Below are 20,342 nucleotides of genomic sequence, written 5' to 3'. Positions count from 1 at the left end.
ATCCTAAAGCCCAAGAAGTCTGTACAGTGAATGTTCCTTTCTACGGACTGCACGGCTCCGACCCTCAAGGTTTCCACAGAAGCACCGGAACCAAGGTTACTTAGTTGTTGCAGGTAAGAACAAAAGGCTTGATTTTACCACAACATTTCTTTCTGAGACAGGGATTCATGTGGCCTAAACCCCCGAATGCATATTGTAACCAGAGATGACCTTGAACTCCTGATTCTCCAGCCTCTGCCTCCCTTCAAGTGCTGGGCTTATGGACATGTACTACCATGCCCGGCTTATGTGATCCTAGGAATCAAATCCAGGGTTCTGTGCATGCTAGGCAAGCACTTTAACAACTGAGCCAAGTCTTCAGCCCCCATACATTTTTATAATACCCAAGTCAAGTTGCTCAAATTGTCATTTAGAAATCTGCAATAAGTTTCAACATGTATTAACCTCAAACACTCTTCTGTCTTGCTTGAGACATCCTATAAGAGTTTAGACAAGACACATTATTAACGGTGTCATAAATAAGTAATATAACTTTATTAAAATGAAAAGACAATATTCAAAATAATGCAACAAAATGAATAAATCCTTTGTCCAATACTGTACACACAGTGCGGAGATCAGTGCATTTTTCTAAAGCATGTTTTAACCTTCATTTAGTTCATACTAAAGTAAGCTTTAAATAGCTCAAATAATGTCATTCAGCAGTTTAAACTGAACAGCTTGTTGGGACATGGCAGCAGTGTCCCTGCTAGCAAGCACCTTCTCTTTGTGTTTATCTGTACAAGATAAACAATCAGAGGATGTAAAAACTGAACACAAACTGCGTGTCTCACTGAATCTCAGGGCAGTGAAGCAGCCAGCGTGAGTTTTCAAAGCAGGAAGATGCTGAAGTGACCTCTGGCATTAAGACGTTCTGTGCTATTGGTCAGAAGTGTTTCACTTAAAAAGCAAACAATCCCCAGGAAATACTGAATAGGAACCAGCAACACAAGACCAGCTCGTGTTGTACTTTATTAAGTCTAAAAAACAAAAACAACGTACCATACATCCCCAAAGTAACTCTCAATCATGGCTAATCGCTGCACTAGTCTATCAAGCTCGTACCCCAAACACTGATGGCCAGCACAACTCCACTGCACTCTTGAAAGCCTCTTGCTACAACAGACTGTTTCAGGAATAGCATGGAAAAGTTATTCACCAAATCTGTCAATTTCCAAGATATGAGACACACACAGGTGATAACATGGTCCAGAAACTGCCGTCCTCTCCTCAACAAGACAAAACCCCAGAGCGACAAGTATTGGGCCATAGAATGATCTCAACAAGATGTTACAGGCCTGGCGGAGAACACGCCCTGTCGTGTATGGAGAAGACTGCTGGCAGGGAAGGGGAAAACAAATTTTTAGAGCAGGCCTGTATGCCAGGAATCTTTAAACTTAAAAAATTTATAATCTGATCTAACAATACTGCTTTCTCCCATTTGCTCAATTTTCACACTATCAGGAGCTGTTCCTCCAGCTTGTTTGAATTGTTCTGAATACAGATTACTCTAAGAGTGACTAATTGGTTATCCTGCAGCTATGGTCTATGGTTACACCGCACTTTTATACATAGGTATATAATGTAGTCAAATGTAAAAGTTGCCCATTCTTCCCTCCCCCTAGCACATCTTTAAATCATCCTTTTTTCTCCTATGCTGATAGATCAGGGACTCCCAGCATTACAGCACCTCATAACTCTGCTCTAAGCCTTTCTCATTAAGGCGGAGTCCACCAACTTCATTTTGCCACTTGACATTGTTCTATGAACCTCAAACTGGAAAACCGGGAGCCATTCGTTCCATGTAACTTCTGTTGAAGCATGACCCCATATTTATGGAGAAACCACGTAGGATAAGTGTTTGCGCTTCCCGTGGCTACCCACATCTATTTTCATTCTGGAGGCCAGCTTTTCTGTGGCAGAGGCCATACCACAGGCAGCAGGTAATGGCTGAATTTGGGTGCTTGGGTTTGCTTCTTCTGCTTCCTTAAAATACTTTTCATATTTGTCCAGGTACGGCGGCCTCTCAGGTAGTAAGTAATAATGCGTTGAGCTAACCTTCTTCCCATTTTCAATAATGGGCAGGATGCAAGGAACCTTGTTGGCAGATCCCTCGCTGCTCTGTCTCTGCAGGGCTTTGCTGCTGACATACTTGGGGTCAGGAGCAAAGCTCTGTGTTGGGGGCATGACCCCATTGAGGTAAGACGGAAGGCTTTTAGGACTTGGGGTACGGGAGTTACTCCGAGACAAAGGTTCTCTCGGGGGAACTTTGGGAGGCCTATCTTCATCACTGTAGGTGTTGGAGGTCACTTCTGCTGACCACCTTCTATAGTCTGGCTTTGCTGGCCTAGGAGGTATAGGAACCCTGGGAGGGATCTCAGGCTTGTCTTCATCAGAGCTAGGAGAAGCTCTGTGTGTGCAGCTAGATATCCGAATGGCTGGCTTGTTAAATGACCCAGCTGGTCCTGAGTGAGACCTCCTTAATCTGCGATGGCTTTGAGGTGGGGGAGGGTTTGGGTCTGGAACAACTCTGTTCTGGTCAGATGCACAGCTAAGATCTGCCACAGAAACAGTTGGGCTGTCAAAATATGCATAGTTGATCTGGCCACAGCCACGGAAGCTGCGCCTGCCAGGAACGTCATATTTGAAATCTGAAGGTGCACAGTCTTCTTCTAAGAGCCCGTCTGTATCTGAGCTGGTTAGAAGCTCTACCTCACTGTCGGCCTCATCCACAGATCGGTCTTCAGAGATGGGCAGTGGCGGGAGCGGCCGAGAACCCCGATCACACAGAGCCGCACAGGGGAAAGGGGAAGGGCAGCTTTTAATGGGTGTAAGTGGAGGTGTGGAAGTGCAGACCCCATTCACTGAGAGTTTCTTAAAACCACACATAACTTGATCCTCTTCACGCTGTCCCGAGCTTTCACTTGGTGATATAACAAGAGGGGGCAAGCTTGACCTTGGAGATGGACCACGCTCTGCAAAGAAGTGGCCGCTCCCTGGAGCAGACCGAGCAGCACATCCTGAAACAACAAGCAATGCTCATCAGAGACTGCGGTCCTCGGCCTTCACCCTGGGAGAGCCCGGGACCTCAGCTTCCAGCTCTCTGCACAAGTCAGGGAAACACCTGACTGGTGTAACCCGGAGGACACCCATGCACCAACCACAGGTATAATTAGAGCCAGAGTAGGGGAACACACGTGATCTGGTTCAAAGAACAAATTATCTCTGCCATCTCCCTTGGACATGTGCTAGGCATACACCCACACGTCCCAGGCAAGTTCTGTGACGTGTATGAAATTCACAGGAGATGAACAGTGTGTAATTTACACGAGTGCCATGCTACAGCAAGCTTATGACATGCAGCAATACAAGGCATGCCGGCTGGCGTGAGGAAGCTGAGGTGAGGGAGGGAGGGAGGGCCTTCCTGCCAGCACATCATAATTGAGTGAATGGACTCACTTGAAATGTGTTCACCAGATAAAAAGCTCTTGACACAAATCCAAGGGACATAATGTTCAAATTAAAATAACTGTCCAGTTTTCTAAGTCTGATTACCATGTGACTGCTTGCACCTACTGCTTTCGAATGTGCATTCAGTACTACTCATACACAAGACAGATACAGCCCAAGGTTAAGTCTGCATCATACCTCAGAGGGAATTAATTCCTGATGTGGAGAAATCACAGTTCCACAGTTCTGTTTATGAATCAATGGCTCAGGTAGTAAAGGGTAAGAAGGCATTGTTTTCAGAATCTGCTGCCACTAGGTGTCAGACTATTGTGGGAAACTGCTTAGGTTTCCTGCTTTAAGAAATACTGCTTGCTTGAGGACAGGGCAAAGCTGATCAGACTGCCAACTTCTTCACATGCTATTCCAGAGACTTTTATACATACCAAGAGTTGTTAGGTGCTCCTGAGCAGGGGAGTTCAGATTGTAGGCCATGGTTATTGGATCAATATTTAAAAAGTTACTGAAAGCAAAGGAAAACATGTTGGTCATGAGCATGCTATCACTGCAGTATGAGGAACACACAGAGCACAGGAGCACAAACTCTTGACTTACTTTTCAAACTCACTGTGACTGCCCCAGCAGGACTTCATATTCCCCAAGGCCTGACCATTATGGAGAAATCCAGTTTTTAATGGGACTCGAATATCCTGAGCAGCAACTCCGGCTGTTGACATTGTGCCCCACTCTGGGATGCCTTCAAATTTGTAAAGCCCAGGTGTTTTAAAGTCAACCAGTAGCTTTCATTCCCTGGGGAAATCAAGAACAAATGAGAGAATAAACAACATAATTCAGAAGTCGGATAGTGTATATTGTAGCATAAATAATCAGAGGTGGAGGGAGATGGGAAAATTTGGTTATAGACGTTCTTCTAAATCTCATAAGGATACTTAAAATGTGGCCAGCAAAAATAATTTTTGTTTTTATAAATACTAACTTGACACTTGAAAGGTTTTTCACAGAATGAGAAAGAATCCATTGCCAGGAAAGCCAACCCTTGCTGCAGAGCTTACCAGTTGCTCAACAAATCACAACTGCTTTCCAAAGCACACAAGCCCCTTCAGCCCCCTAAACTGACTTTCTACAGCATGGCAGTGCCAGGAAGGAAGCGCAGTGGATACTACCCATTTTTCCCAGGCTTAAAAAGGAATTTCAAGCTACACATGGTAATCCCAGCTCTTTCGAGGCTGAGGCAGGTAGGTAGGTTCAAGGCCTGCTTGGACTACATAACAAGTCCTGTCTTACCCTCACTGATTCCCCCACCCTGAAAACAACAAACAAACCTAAATAATTTTAGAAAGTACCGTGCTCCACACAGGCTGAGCTGTCATTCATTAGAGCCCACTCAGGAGAGTCTCCAGCCCTGAAACCTACCTCCCCACAGCCTAACATTTATTGGACTCTGTATTTCGGGGTTGGTCACAGAAGACATATTCTCCAGTTATTACTTGCTCAAGAAATATACAGTCACATATGCAGATACAAATTTCTATCATCTTGTAAAAATCAAGTTCTGCAAGATTACTGGCTTCAGTGTAAGCTTTGGCTAGCTTCCTCCCTTTCAAAGACAAACTTAAGGGACATTGTTTGTATTCTCCTTTGTGAAATACACAGTAATTCACGTCCTCCTCCCTATAAGGCATGGACTACAAAAGCAAAATATATTTTTCTTAAACTAGTAGTTCCTTAATTTTAGAAATCCCCTCGTATCAGCTGTTACAGGTCTGGAGTTCTCGCACGCTCATTCTAATTTTCCGTTTTTGCTTCAGTACTCTGCAGATCGTCTTCAGATAGTCACGTGCGTTTAGGAAGCTAGGCCTTTCTCCTGTAGACAGCAGGATGTTATCTGCTGGCTGCCCAGAACACAGACCCCTTTGAGTTCTCCACACATATTGTCTACACAACTCTGCCATTAAATACTTGCAAAGCTACCAAGTGCTAGTGCGGGACTAGGACTCCTGTGCTGAAGGAGCTACACAGATGGTCCTTCTTATTAAAATGATCAGCAACTAAACATCTACTACTTACAAATCTGGGCCTAGTGAACTATGGCTTCAGAACAAGTGGCTGAGGGTCCTAAGTACCTTCTAACCACAGGGCCCTGGCTCAGTAAGTCCGCCAAAGGCAAACTATGTGGAAGGCATAGGGGTTCTTATTTTTTTAAACTAATCTAAAAAAACACCCCATAGATGTTTACAAAAGCAGCTGTTTTAATACACAAGGCAGTTATTTTATTTCAAAGAGTCAAACCTTGTTCTGAAAAACCAGTCTCTCTGTGATGTAAGGAACCTTAGTATTAGGAGGTCTCTGAGTCTTGGGTTTTAGATTACTGAAATGAAACAGATGTGTTATTTACCACTGAATAATTTAAAAAGCACATTTTTAAAGAGGCTAGCCTCTCCCAGTGTATGCTTAGCCAGGGTGTATCAAGCCCTTTCTAAATAGTCACAAACACTGAGAGACTACAGGGAAAGGACCTGTGTAATATGAAAATGAAAGGCAGGCGAGATGGGAGGACGACTGTGGTGGTTAAGTGGTTTGAAAGCACACGTTGGAAGATGGTTCATCCCGATTACAGGACAATGCTGCGGGGGACGAGGGAGGCCCAGCCCCCACCTGTAGGCCAGCCAACAAATACTACTAGTAATTACTGTGTCAGCCTCCCAGTGCCATCTACATCTTAGCTTTCAACAGAGTGATTGTGTAACTATCGCCTCTGCTCAAGTTGCCTTGGAATCCTAAACTTACACTTCAGTGGTCACTTAAAATTATTTATATGTTTTAGAAAAAGTTATTTTTTATTCATTGTTTTCATCACCTACTTGTTAGCTTTCTTAAGGAAATTTTTTTTTTTTTAGTATAAAAAGAATTGTGTTCACTAAGCCAGCTCACTTCTGACCACAATAGTTGTCTTTGTGTATTCATAGAAGGTGACCTGCCTCTAAATTTCAATGGGGAATTGTGAATGGGCCATGTTATGAAACTATCTCAACTTCCTACTTGCTTGCATGGCAGAAGCAAGGAGGGCAATATTACTGCTGTGCTCTCATCGTTTGGAAAATAACTTCAGGCTGTAAAACTCAAAAGAGCAACATGCCACAGGTTTAAGGTTTAGATACACACACATTCTCTCATCCCTCCTGATGTTAAACTAAGGTTATGTTAGAAAATTGTTTGAGTCTCCTACCTCACAAGACAAAAAAGCCCAAGCCAGCATTCAGGCTGCGTAATCCTGGTGGAGGCGGAGAAATCACTCTAGCCAATAAAACAACACATTTTGCTCAAGTAAAATTCAACTAATGCTGCAGTGTTTACAATTGTATCCAAGTCCTCATAACTGTAAAACTAGCTCTACTTTTCAATTCATAAAGAAACTAACTGCAAAGATACATTTATGTATGAGTGTCAATATTTAAAAGTACAATACGGTATTCTATTATGAAAGCCAAGATCAAAATGAATGTTGATACAGGTTCACTGTATAAACTAGGACCCAAATAACCTTCAGTATAACAATTTACATAATCATAAAACAATTTTAATGTGAAGTGATCAAAATGTAGTTAAATACCAGTACCTCATTTCTGCTAATTGCATTATATTTTAACTTTAAGATTTTGCTCTTAAAATCTTTTAATTCATTTCTATGGCTTCAAATCCACAGACAGTTCCTAAGGAGATACGTGCAGTCTGACTTCCACTGTGCATTTCTTATTGTCTGTCTGGTGATTATCTTTCCACTTGGATGGGCCTCTGGTTTATCTCACAAGTTCCAAACCGGATTCTTTGGGTCTCTTAACTTACCTCCCACCCTTTCTTCATCCAAGAGGATCATACTTCCTGAGGTACCTGCCATTGTGAGCCTGAGTTATCATACTTCCTGAGGTACCTGCCATTGTGAGCCTGAGTTATCATCATACTTCCTGAGGTACCTGCCATTGTGAGCCTGAGTTATCATCATACTTCCTGAGGTACCTACCATTGTGAGCCTGAGTTATCATCATACTTCCTGAGGTACCTACCATTGTGAGCCTGAGTTAAGGCCAATATACATTCAACTGCCAACCTCCATACAAAGTTTTAAAACTTCTTCTCAAAACTCTCTTCCTTCTCCTATTGGTTCCAATTTTTAGTTTGAAGATATTTCAACCATTCTATAGCCAACGGGATCAAATCAATATTCCTCAATTGCCACCCCCAAAAGAACCTGTAAAAGCCTCTAAAAGCTCGTCTGTTGGCACAAAAGACCTCACAATGGCCTTTTCTTAACCTGCCCTGTTCAGCTCTAGCTGCTTTGAGCTCTAAGGTTAGTTCTCACACTGTGCTCCTTCAACAAGCCCCTCCTTTTATTAAAAGCCAGGGCCAGTCTCTCAGTTTCTAGCTATTCTGTGCTATGCCAGGTTCCCCTCCTACCCTTCAAATCTAGGACTGGTGCCTGACATTCCCCCCCTGTAGATCATATTAAGTGAACATTGAGAAAATAGCCATCTCATGTTTTAAAATGTAATTATGTAAGATTCTCCCCAGGCTGAAGAGGAAAGCGAAGGGAAAAGCACAAATTTGTTCAGAGATCAACTCTGTATGTACTGTATGTAAGTTAGGCCTGTAATAACCTAACACATTTAGAATATCCTGAGTTCACCTTCTGGGTCCTCAGTGACAGTGTGTGGCTGAGTAAAAGGTCAGCATCAATGGCTGCTGGCGTGGCTTTCTCAATGGCTTCTTACTACAGACTTTTCACCTTTTCTTACATACTGTTCCTTTGGGCTTGTAATCTATCTATCTTGGTTTTATTGCCACTTTAAAAATAAAAAAGTCACAATATATCAATAGCACACTGCACACTTTCTAAGGTGAACTCACATGCCTTTATCTTGAAAATACTTACTTTGAAACTGCTTTAACACACAGAGCTAGGCTACCTTAGGGCAGTAACCTAGATATGCTTACCTTGCCACAAGATCTTATTAATACATCTCAGGAGCAGTCCATGAGAGGAGGAGGGGCACATTTTTGTCTTACAACTCATCCAGTTCTGCCCAGTGCTTCCTTATTTAAGAGTGTGATGTAATTTCCTTCTTTCAATCTGGTTCTAGAACCTGATTTCTGTTTATTCAGAGTGATAAATGGTCTTTCCAGCTGCATTTAACAATTACCTACCTAGCTACTTCCATAATCAGGGAAGACAACTATAGAGCCAAAGTTTATCGAAAGACACCGATTAGAAACGTTGCCACCTTTCATTACTTTGGATCTTCCTCAAATATATTACTTCCTATGCTTGCTGAGAAAATGAGAGGAAATGGAAATCAGTTTTATTTGCTGTTTCATGGGCTTAAATTAATAACTGAGAAAGATGACTTAGCATCTACCTGCACTCAGCATTATCCTGTTACACAGGAGGATCTAAAAATCATGGAATCCATCATACTTCTAGTTAATGTCTTACACATTTTGGCTGTAAATAGTGATCATGTGTCTTCTTGGTTTGTAGAAGTTAAGGTAACAAACTGTTAAATGCAGCAAAGACTTCTGCGTCTCTGAATCAAGCAGGTGATATAATCTACACTTATTTACTGAAAGCAAAAGGACGTTTGCACAGATATTTCAAGAGCAAAGGCCTGAATTCAAAGTTTTTCAGATTTCATTTTAAAAGCTATGATTTGGGGATAAGGAAAGAAGGGAGGCAGGCTAAGGGAACTTCTTTGTTATAAGTTTACCATAGAAAAGCAGAACTCGCCTTTATATAAGCTACATGAATGACTTCTAAAATAAAACACAACTACAGTGCTCATGCATGGAATCAAGTAAGATGTGATAGCTTCAGCAAATATTTCATAAATGCTGTCCAAAAGGATGCAAAGAAAGGATGGTTTGTGTGTTCTCGCCTCCACTAGAGGACCTTCTATGTGCCCCACACATACTGACCCACTTACAGGTGGGTCAGTATGAAATGGAGGCCACAAGGAAAAGAATTTATCTCCAGGCTGTCAAAATAAAAGCCAAATGATGAAACTTCTTCAATGATTCCGAAAACGCCTAGCTAAGTATTTAAGAAATAAATAGCAAGCTGGTGAAAGCCCCATTAGTTCAACTCCTGTCTCAATAGCCTTGTGATTCAGTTTGTCCCTCAGGATTTTAGGGAGATACAATTACAAGCAGGGCGACAGCACTGTATTGTTTGTCACTGGTATTTTTCCTACAGAGCACAACAATCAACAGTACCATCCACAGACACAGGCAAGCACACACGGCATGGAAGAGCATTTCTTTCCGACATATGCAATGCACTGTACCTGTGAACGATGTGTGGATTCTGTTGTAATCTTAATGACAATGACCACAATGGGCTAATGATGGGAAATGAGTCTTTAAAACTTCAAGTTTATTTAACAAGCATTTAAATAACCCAATGGACAACTCAGGAGAGTTCAAATTAATACACAGGCGATGATAATAACATTCATAGGATACTGTCTGTCAGGAAGGTTTTCATGTTTTATCCTTGTAGCAGCCCTGTAAGGTGGGTGGGACACTACTCTCAATGACAGACAAGGAGCTTCTGCAACTAGATCTGACTCCGCTCTGGTGAGCCACAGTAATGCCACGGCTTACTTCAGGAAGCTTGGCCTCAAAGTTTAGGCCCTCAACCATACCACAGCCTCTCTTTTAAAGTCTTAGGCTCTTCAAATGGCTGGAATAAAATGACTTAAGATACACACTTGACTCCTCTGGATAAGGCAGGTACATTTTTTAGAGGGATTCTATTTGATGTTCCCTTGGATAACCTGTAGCCTATGAAAGTTCCCCTTTCACTTCCTCACATTTTCCTACTAAAAGTTATCAGTTATATACTTGGCCTAGATATCTAAAATGGGCAGATCAAGGTATAATCTTCTATGACCAGCTGGAATAATTCTTTTGATGCTCTTTCATCTTTACTGATACAATGATGCACCGCCATAATGGAATCTCATAGTCTCTGACCTCGCACAGGTTTACTACATATATCCAAGAGGCTTCCTTTAAATACTCTCATTGCATGGATCCCAATGAAACCATTACAACTTCGCTCTAACACAAACCCTGAAATTCAGGCTGGAGAGATGGCTCAGAGGTTAAGAGCACTGACTGATCTTCCAGAGGTCCTGAGTTCAATTCCCAGCAACCACATGGTAGCTCACAACCATCTGTAATGGAATTTGATGCCCTTTTCTGGTGTGTCTGAAGATAGCTACAGTGTACTCATATAAATAAAAATAAATTTAAAAAAAAAACCTGAAATTCAGTAATAGGATTCTTTTATCTGTAAAGCATTCTACAAATTACAAAGCTCTCTCTTATACACTATCCATACATCCCTGTAAGAAAAGGCAGGAATTATAATCTCCATTTTTGCTTTAAAGAAATGAAGTGAGTTGAGACACCCTGCTCTGACTGAAGCATCCTACCTGGGCTGTTCTGCGCTGTCAGCCAGCCAGAGCTCTCTTCACCCACTCCTCCTTTCTATTGTCATTTTAGGCAATAGCGTTGGTTCTCCTAATATTCTTGCTGACCTAAAATGATGTTTCTATAAAAAGGAGGGCTACATAAGACCTGTGTGCTAGCTACCTGCAAAGACTGGAACTGGAACTCAGCTTTCTTCAGGTCAAACTCTAAGAAAGCAAACATTTACTTTCACAAATACATAGGAATGCTTCTTCTGGGCTAAATTCATCAGATGAAGAAAAATGGTTGTTGCCTGATGAGGCCATCTAACAACGATGGGGATAATTTCAGATGGGGTTATCTCTCAAGGAAATGAGCAGGGCACAATGGCAGGATAAGGAGGCAGAGAGCTTATTTACACAGGTGGTCAGGGGAGGCCTCCACAGAGGCGACATTCACAACTGATTTCCTTTTTTTATTTAGTTTTTTTGCTTTGGTTTTCCAGACAGGCTTTCTCTTTGTAGCTCCAGCTGTCCTGACATCACTCTGTAGACCAGGTTGGCCTTAGAACGTAGAAATCTGCCTGCCTCTGCCTAGTGCTATTGCTAGGATTAAAGGTGTGTGCCACAGTGCTAAGAACTGATCTCTTAAATAACATAGACAGCCATGAAAGGAGGCCAGAAAAGAACATGCGGATTAAGAATCTGTAACTTGTAAAGTTTCTTCTTAGCTATGGTTGTAAGCGCTTTTGAACAGGAACTTATAGTCCTAACCATCCTATTTCCACACTGAAAAGGGCTCGAGTTCCACATTTTAAAGATAGATTCAGCAAGGCCTGGGAAATCAGTCATTTTGCAATATTCCCACTCCAATTTTACAGTACAAACAAATTGACTAAAATATCAATGAAGACTCCTAATCTCGTCTTTTGAAGTTTGAACCCCACAGTTGTTTTCTTAACACCAATCCTGTGAAGCTAGTAATTTATAGTTTAGACCCTGAAGTTCACCAGTTTTATCCACATCAAGTTTAAACTGTGTGAATGCTGCCAGAATACCACAGGTGGATGGTATTCATCTAGTTACTGTTCATTAGCTTTCCCATGTCCTGGCCAAATGCCTGCAAAGGATGCTATCTACGTGCATCTGGATGGTGAGGTACCAGTTCATATTTATGGAGATTAGGGAGCGGAGCTGCTTCTCTGGTAGAGGGAGCCAGGGACATTCAAATTCCAAGAATTACCCTGGGCACCACCTTCCCCTCCTCTGCCCGCCTTTCCAAAGCACCCTGATGTAGGTATGCTGACAATGAGGTCAGTTGCAAGCTGCTGTGGCGCACCTGTCATTTAGGGAACTTGCTTTTAAAAGCTACTATTAGTATGAGCAGAAAGGCAGTATTCATCTAGTACAGCTTTGGAGAAGTGGCAATAAAGACTCAGTTTCATAAAACATAAAACACCTAGAGACTACGACATAATTAAGTCATACAAAAGGCTCACCAGTATCTACTATGAACCCAAAGTAGGAAATCCAACTCATTAAAAAACAATAATTCTACCTCTCAAAAATATGAGGAATCCAGACATTTCATAGCAGCCATTAACAAGGAACAACAGATTTTCTTTTCAAATCTTATCAGTTCTTGGACCAATCCTGTTAAGCCTTAAAATGTAAACCATGCTTTCCTGCATGTATTTAATCAACATTAGCCATGTGCAAGGCTGTGTAAAATAAGAGCTGTTCAAGGCAGTTCCTGCCCTTAGGGAGTTTACCATCTGATTTATTTGCCAAGATACAGATTTACAGTTTGAGATTTTTACCACTGATCAGCAAATGTCCACCAGTGCACAGGAGAGGGAGTGAAGGCCATGACAGAGTGCCCAGCCTTTTTAAACATCTTCATGTATTTCCTCTCAAACCTGATAATATCCGCCAGAGTTGACAGGTTAGTACGAAACCAGCTTATTCCTTACAAAATTTGCTCTTTTACTGATAAAGGTATTTAGACTATCTTTGGTCTCTATTTTGGTAAAATCTCTCTTAAAATCTCCATGTTTTAAAAAAAAAAATTTTTTTAAAGGCAAGAGCCACCACAGTGAACTCAAAAATGTCCCAGTCTTAATAGATGCATATTCACTATACCTGTATAGACTTAAGGAAGTGTAAAACTGTAGAACTCTTTTTTTTTTTTTTTTTTTTCCAGGAAAAAAAAAAAAAAAAAAAAAAAGGCAATTTATACCTCACCTTTCTTCACCCCTGACAGTTGCCTGGAAACCAGTCCTGCCCTACCTGTGCTACAGGTGTACCTCCCGTCACATCTCTTTTAAAGCTACAGTCTCTATTCTTACTACACTTAAGTTTATGACTAACAATCTATTCACATTTTTATCAGGTAGGAGACTGGTTTCTTTCAAGCAATGATGAAATCCTAATAAAGACTGAGGAAGCACCCATCCAGCACCACCAATCACGATTAATTTGAACAAAGATAGGATATACGTATAAATACAGGATACTTGCCAAGGAGCCTTGGCGTTTGAACAGTTCTGTCTGCATTTTCACTCCTTTAATATATAAGTCATTTAAGGCAAAGAATCATGTTTCTGGAGAGGAAAAGCCCACGGAACAACTCGGATGAATTAAAACAAATATATATATATATTTTTTTTTTTTTAAAAAAAAAAGGGGGAATGGCTTTCGTCGCCGAGTCTCACCGAGACTCAAGACTGGTACCAACCAGGGACTAGCAGTCTCCGAGCCCACCCGCGACAGCTTCTCGCAGAAGCTTTCCGGGCCGGACCGACGGGTGCGCGGGGTGAGAGGGAAGATGGAGGGGGCCGCAGCAGTTCCGCCGCATCCCCGGGCCGCAGCTGCACCGGGAAGACCGTGGAGCCGCCGCTCCGGAGCCCCAGGCTGTGGAGACGTGTCGTGTGCGCGCCGGTGCATGGCCCCGGCGAGAAGCCGAGGGCGCCCGCGGCCCGCGGCTCCTCACGCACCCCGGCCCAATCCCGGGAAGCGGCGTGCGGGAGGCTCCGGCTCCAGCCCACCGCCCGCCCGTCCGCCCGCCCTCCGCGCCCCGGCCCCACGGCTCCCGACGCCCGCCAGGCCCCTTACCCCAAGGGAGCGGGGCCCCGCGGCGCCCTCCCGCGCATGTCCGTCCCGGCTGGCTCAGCGCCGCGGGCTTAGGGGCCCGAGCATCGCGCAGGCGCCTCGCCGCTCTCTTGCCCTCTCTCTTTCTCTCTGCTCGCTCGCAGGCTAGGCTCGCGCTCGCTCGCTCGCTCGCTCGCACAGCTCACGCTCCGCGCCTCGCACTCGGCCGCCGACGCCGGCGCAGCCGACGCCCGTATTTATACGGTGAGCGACAATGTGACGTCGACGCCCGCCGCCCCGCCTCCTTCACGCAGCCAATCCGGGCGGCCGGACGTTTAAAGGGGCGATGCTGCTACCGAAGCGTTTGCGTGGGGCCCGCCGGGCGGCGCTAGCAGCCTCGTCTCCCGAGGGGACGTTTCTATTTGGGCCGCCTCTGTGCGAGCTGCCTAGCCTAAGGACACCGAGTTTTCCTTAGAAGGCTGTGAGCGGCCCTGTTTCCATCCCCGGGGAGGGAAGTGACGCTGAGATGCACTTGGGTCCAAGAAACTCAGGGAGCGGGAGAAAATGGGGATTGGAGGGGAGAGGGGCACCCCGAGGTATATATATATATATATATATATATATATATATAGAGAGAGAGAGAGAGAGAGAGAGAGCGAGGGAGGGTCGAGGGATGGCGAGGAGAGTGATGAAGAACGGAGGAGGACAGTGAGGAACAACGAGGGACTGCTGTGATGATGCGAGAGATGAAGGATGGCAGGGCGCTACAACCAGGGATAGATGACCATGAAGAAAGTGGTCTCTGGGAAAGAGGGCAGCGGACTGAGGATCAGTAAGGGACAAAATGCGTCTGAAGACAGGAAGGGGCAGGGAGTGTCTGACTAAGGACAATAAGGGATGGAGGGGCGGTGAGGAGCAGCGTGAGGCACTGCAGGACGTATAGAGAGCCTCACTAATTGATCTAGGTAGTTAAGGGACGGTGTGGAAAAGGAAGGGACAGAATGGAAAGGTGAGGGGCAGCGCAGAAAGGACAAAGGGGACTGGGCAGTGGGCCATGCTGTGTGGGCAGGATCAGGGAGGCCTCACTCCAGGCTCCTCTGTACTTGGCTTGGCCTCCAACAAGGCTAGGGTGATCCCGGGCACCTCCCCCAAACCTGCCCCCAGCCCTCTTGGCTTACCTGTCAAAGTGCTGTTCTCCATGTCTTTTGGCCCCAGGGTGGCCGCTGATGCCCAAGGACAAAACGCCATCAAGTCTACAGGGAGGAGGGTTCGTGGGGCAGAAATCCGGTGATGCAACTCGGGTTTATAGTTTAACCGTAAAATAAATAATACAATGATAAACCAGAGTAGTTCAAGAAAAAAGGCAAACAGACAGAAGCCCTCCAGTTGGGATGAGTACAAATTCCTCTTAATGGCACTCCACAGAGTAGAGAGCGCAGACCTATGGCTGACCTCTGTGGTCCGCACACAGAGCCCTTCCTGCACTGCAGCAAGAATGCCTGATAGTTATATGCTTAGCACCACCTAATTGAGCCAGTTTAACATATGGAATGAGGCGCTGGCCTCATTATCTGGTTAACTATTAACTTTGTGCCCCACGAACCAAGTTGCTTCTTCCAGTATTGACTTGAATTCTTTTTTTTTTTTTAATTGAACTCAAAGGCTTTAATTTTAAACTCAAGGCCTGATGCACTGGATTTTAAAAAAGAAAAGAAAACTCCGAAGTCTTCCTTTGCCCACTCTCAGCGGCAGGCTACCAGGATGTTAGAAGGCTCCTCCCCTCTTTCTGATGGTCCCTACTGGCCTGCTGGGGTTGCTTCCACACCCATGCTCCTAGCAGTTCAATTCTCCCATCTTTTCTTATGGCCATTCTCTTAGTTGTATTTTAATCTTATGGAAATTGGTCATTGCCACATTGTCTATTTATTATTTACTATTTACTAACATTTATTATTTACTTGATTAAGTTTTGGTGGGTTTTAAGACAGTTTTACTCTGTAGCCCAAGTGGGCCTACAACTCATTCTACACAGCTCAGGTTAACCTCAAGCTTGGTCATCCTTTGGGCTCCAGTGTATTGAGATTTACAGGCATGAAGTCAACACGGCCAGCTTGACTAGGTTTTGAAAGTCACAGAAAATCCTCTTGCCCCTCACCTTTGCTATTCCTGTTTTATCTGTATGCTATGCAAATAGCCTCCCCACCCCTCCTTGTGTGTGTGCATGTGTGTCCTCCCCTCCGTGTGTGTGTCTATGTGTCCTCCCTCCATGTGTGTGTGCATGTATGTATGTGCATGTGTGTCCTCCCCTCCATGTATGTGTATGTATGTATATAATGTGTATGTGCCTGTGTGTATGTGCATGTATGTGTGTGTATGTGCATGTGTGTATCTGTGTATATGCTTGTGTGTATATGTGTGTGTGTGTGTGTGTAAGATCACCCTCAGAACAAGCCCTCACAGTAGAGCATTTACTATTTGGGGATTCAGTGAGGTCCAGTTTCATCGGAGAAGAGCCCTAGTTACTCTGATTTCCAGTTGCCACAATGCAGTTGTAATGTGTGCTCTAGCCTTATTAGCATGCTTTTATATTCCCCTATTCACAAAACAGTGATAATCACCACAGCAACCGCGGGACACGCCCCTCTGTAGAGAAAGAAGACCAACAAGATCCTCCTCCTGCACTTGGGAGCTGGAGGATGTGCTCATGTTTTGGTAAATCATCATCAAAAAAAATCAGAGTCACTTGAGTAATTCATGATTAATCTGGGTTTTTCCTCGGACCAACTTTAAACTTACAACAGAAAACATTTAGTTTCCTAGTTTTTCTGAGAGAAGGCAATTAGAGCTTCTACCTCACTGGCTTTAGCTCCTAATTATTCATACACTGAAGCTTTCTCAGCTGTGGAGGAAAACGTATACTCAACAGGCTACTTAGCAGTTGTTGTATAATAATGCTGTTATGCCAAAAAAAACAAAACAAAACAAAAAAAGTTGTAGAATAGTTTGAGAAGAGTTCAAAGTGAAAATGCTCAGCCAGTCATGTGACAGACTTCTGGCGGATTGATCAGTACTGTTCATTGACCTTTAACAGTTCAAATGCCAGAACACTCTCCGTGCCTCCAGCCTATCTTGCTCTAAATTGTCTCTGTCTAGAAATTGAAAGATTTTCCCCTTTCCTTTTCTTTCCTTTCCTTTTCTTTTCTTTTTGTTCATTTCCTCTTTCTTTCTTTCTTTCTTTCTTTCTTTCTTTCTTTCTTTCTTTCTTTCTTTCTTTCTTCCTTTCTTCCTTTCTTCCTTTCTTCCTTCCTTCCTTCCTTCCTTCCTTCCTTCCTTCCTTCCTTCCTTTTCTTTTTCAAGACAGGGTCCCTCTTTGTAGCCCTGGCTGTCCTGGAACTCACTCTGTAAACCAGGCGGGCCTTGAACTCAGAGATCCACCTGCCTCTGCCTCCCGAGAGCTGGGGTTAAAGGTTTTTGCTACCATAGCCCAGCTCCAAGTTTTCACTTTGTTAAAGTCTTTCAAAGTTTGCTTTGCTTTGAGGCCATTCCTCCCAAAGAATTCTGATTAGCTGGTTTCTTTAAAAGCAGAATTGAACACAGTATCTTAAAGCATTAGTGTTTTTGTCATGCTGACCCAGTTTGTCAGTTTGCACCATTCCACTCTTGGAGTAAGAACAAGGTTGGGGTTCTGGCTCAGGAGCCTGAGACTCACGTGGGGTACTTTTCCCCTTGCTCTCTCAAAGAAATCCAGCATGTCTTGCCTAAGCATAAATGTGTCACATGGAACCTTAGTGAATGTATGTTTATATTTTGCTCTTGGCAGCCTATATAAAAAAGTACACACATTTTTGTATTCTTCTTGATTGTCTTTTATCTACTTCCTTTAAAGACAAATATTTAAAAGAGAAATACTTTTTGCATTTCCTTATTAATCATAGGGCCTTTGTTTCTGTCAATAGAGAATGCATATCACACACTTTTCACTAGCCGTAGATGAGTGCTATAAAAACGCACGCACGGAAAATTTACATTTCTTAGTTGTCACCTGATTAGTGTACCACACTGTTGGAAACAACCACACATAGGCATGCGTAGGCACACACACATATCTGCAGCAAACTCTGTCTTATTTTAAAGCCTGCATGAGCACCTGAGATTCAGAGTCCAGATGGCTCAGCTGGTAAAGGTGCCATCTGATGACCTGAGTTCAGCCTCTGAGACTCACAGGCTGGAAGGAGAGGGCTAAGTCCTCCCATTGCCTTCTGACCTCCACCTGTACTCACGCAGAAATGAGCAAATGAAAATTTAGAAAACTGTAAGAAATGCCTGGGAAGGAACTGAAAGGGGGCTCAGGGGTGGACTTGATCAGAGTACATTATAGACATGTATAAAATCCTCAGATGATAATAATAATACAGAGTCCTGAGGCTCGCTCATAAGGAGTGCTTCCTAATAGCAGAGGCCTCCACTGAACCATGAACTTAACTGCTCTGTGAAAAGTACCACGTGCATGCACGCGTGTACACACACACACACATACACACACACAAACATGCACCACATACACACAGTGCACACACACATAACACACTACACTACACACACACACATGCACCATATGCCACACACCATACAGACACACACACGATGCACACACACGTAATACACATACTCCACATACAGGCATGCCCTATATACCACTCACACATAACACGCACCAAACACACCACACACACACACACACACACACACACACACAGGGTTTAGGGGTAATATGTGGCCTGTGAGTAGACTGAGCACGGTAGTTGTGTTAGAATTTTTGAGTCTGTAGTTTGGAGTGTTTTAGGGACAGGACCTGACTTCTTTTCCTCACCAGGAAGGCAGACTATGTCATTTGTTTTCAATTGAGTCACCTTTTGTGTACCCAAGGCTTCCTTAACAAACACTGCTTTCCCAAGTCTAGCCCATCTCTAGAAGCTTACAGATTCAAGACCTTTCCAGCAGCCTGTGCGTCGACTTACTTAGATACGGAGTCTAGACGTTTATTGAGTTAGTTTTCTCAAGTTTCTCTGCGTGTTTTCACGGTTAAGCTTGTGTCTGAAGAACACACTGTATTTCCTATTAGCTGGCCAGTAGGGTGTGCTCTAGTCCCTTGCCAAATTAATTAATTAAAATATTAATGTAAACTCTTCATTAAGAGATTTCGGAAACTAATTTTATGTCTTTGTGACTACCGGCACACGTAGGGTGTGTTTCTATAGACACGCGTTACATATACATACATAGTACAGATGGAAAGTTTAATTATGCTGTTGAATAAAGAGAGCTTTATCTGCTTAGTTCTTCAGCTTAGCCCTAAAAGAATTTGGCAGGCGTGGTGAGCTTGAGCAGGAAGGCTTGAGAGTCCAAAGCATCCTGGGCTACATCTGTCTCAAGTAAAAACAAAGCGGGAAGGGGTGGGGGATGCAGTCTGTGGAACCTTGTGTTTGAACCATCACTTAGCCCTCAGAAGCAATAAGAATACATCTTTGTGCAAATTATTTAACCTCTGGGTGTCCAGTAACTTGGAAATAGGAGTGGTTCTTACCACTCTAGTAGGGCTATTAGACAAACAGGTTAACATGGTCAGCATGTAAAACATTGCTCAGGGCCAATTAGAGTTCAATAAATGTTGTTATGTTATTGGTTCTATTGTTAGCTTCATTGTTATGGCCATATATCCTCCGAGAGGTGTTTAAATATCTTTTGCTATAAAATCCCCCAATTCTAGATTGTTATCTATACCTGAAACAATCTGTGGAAGAGGTGATTTCATTGCCTCCAGAGGGCAATGATTGATGGGATGTTTTCCCTGACTTGTAGCATCTCCTCTTCCGAGGCAGTCAGATCTTACAGCAGGAGTGAAGCTTCAGGTCCCAGCTTCTCACTAACCTGAAGGCAAGGTGTAAAGTGGCTCTTAGGTCTGTGGCATCTACCCCTCCGTTGCCATCACACACACGCGGGGGTGTGTTTCCCTCCAGAGCACAGTAGACTTCATCTGCACAGAAGCCTAAAGCCCCTGCAGAACCCTCTATGTGAATGGCTTCGTGAATTTCTCTGGGATGCGAGGACAATGGATATGCTCAATGATTGGGTATTAATATGAAGACATTTGTATAAAGATGTTCATAAACACACACACACACATGTCGCAGCACTGTAAAGCTGAGAGCTAGGTTTTAAAGTTGGTGAGACGATCTCTTTTCCTGAGTTTTCTTGTCCTTCATGGCTGCCTCACACAAT

At 43.6% G+C, this 20,342-nt stretch overlaps 1 protein-coding gene across 2 annotated transcripts; it reads right to left on the bottom strand.

Annotated features, from left to right (window-relative positions):
• Positions 1–503: 503 nt before the first annotated feature.
• On the bottom strand, positions 504–15,546 carry Errfi1 (ERBB receptor feedback inhibitor 1). Of its 2 annotated transcripts, none has more exons than XM_029476143.1 (4): positions 15,242–15,546; positions 4,102–4,296; positions 3,933–4,009; positions 504–3,059 (listed from the first exon to the last, which is right to left on the bottom strand). In XM_029476143.1, the coding sequence occupies exons 2-4, from the start codon at positions 4,221–4,223 to the stop codon at positions 1,873–1,875; spliced, it is 1,386 nt and encodes a 461-aa protein (XP_029332003.1). In that variant the 5' UTR covers positions 4,224–4,296; positions 15,242–15,546; the 3' UTR covers positions 504–1,872. The 2 variants fall into 2 exon arrangements, with proteins under 2 accessions (XP_029332003.1, XP_021014936.1); XM_021159277.2 differs by lacking the exon at positions 15,242–15,546 and adding an exon at positions 14,088–14,297.
• Between the last annotated feature and the right edge of the window lie 4,796 nt (positions 15,547–20,342).

This window comes from Mus caroli, chromosome 4 (genome assembly GCF_900094665.2).
Source record: "Mus caroli chromosome 4, CAROLI_EIJ_v1.1, whole genome shotgun sequence".
Lineage (NCBI taxonomy): Eukaryota > Metazoa > Chordata > Mammalia > Rodentia > Muridae > Mus > Mus caroli.
Note: the sequence above shows the minus strand (reverse complement) of the source record. Positions and strands in the feature narration are given on the sequence as shown.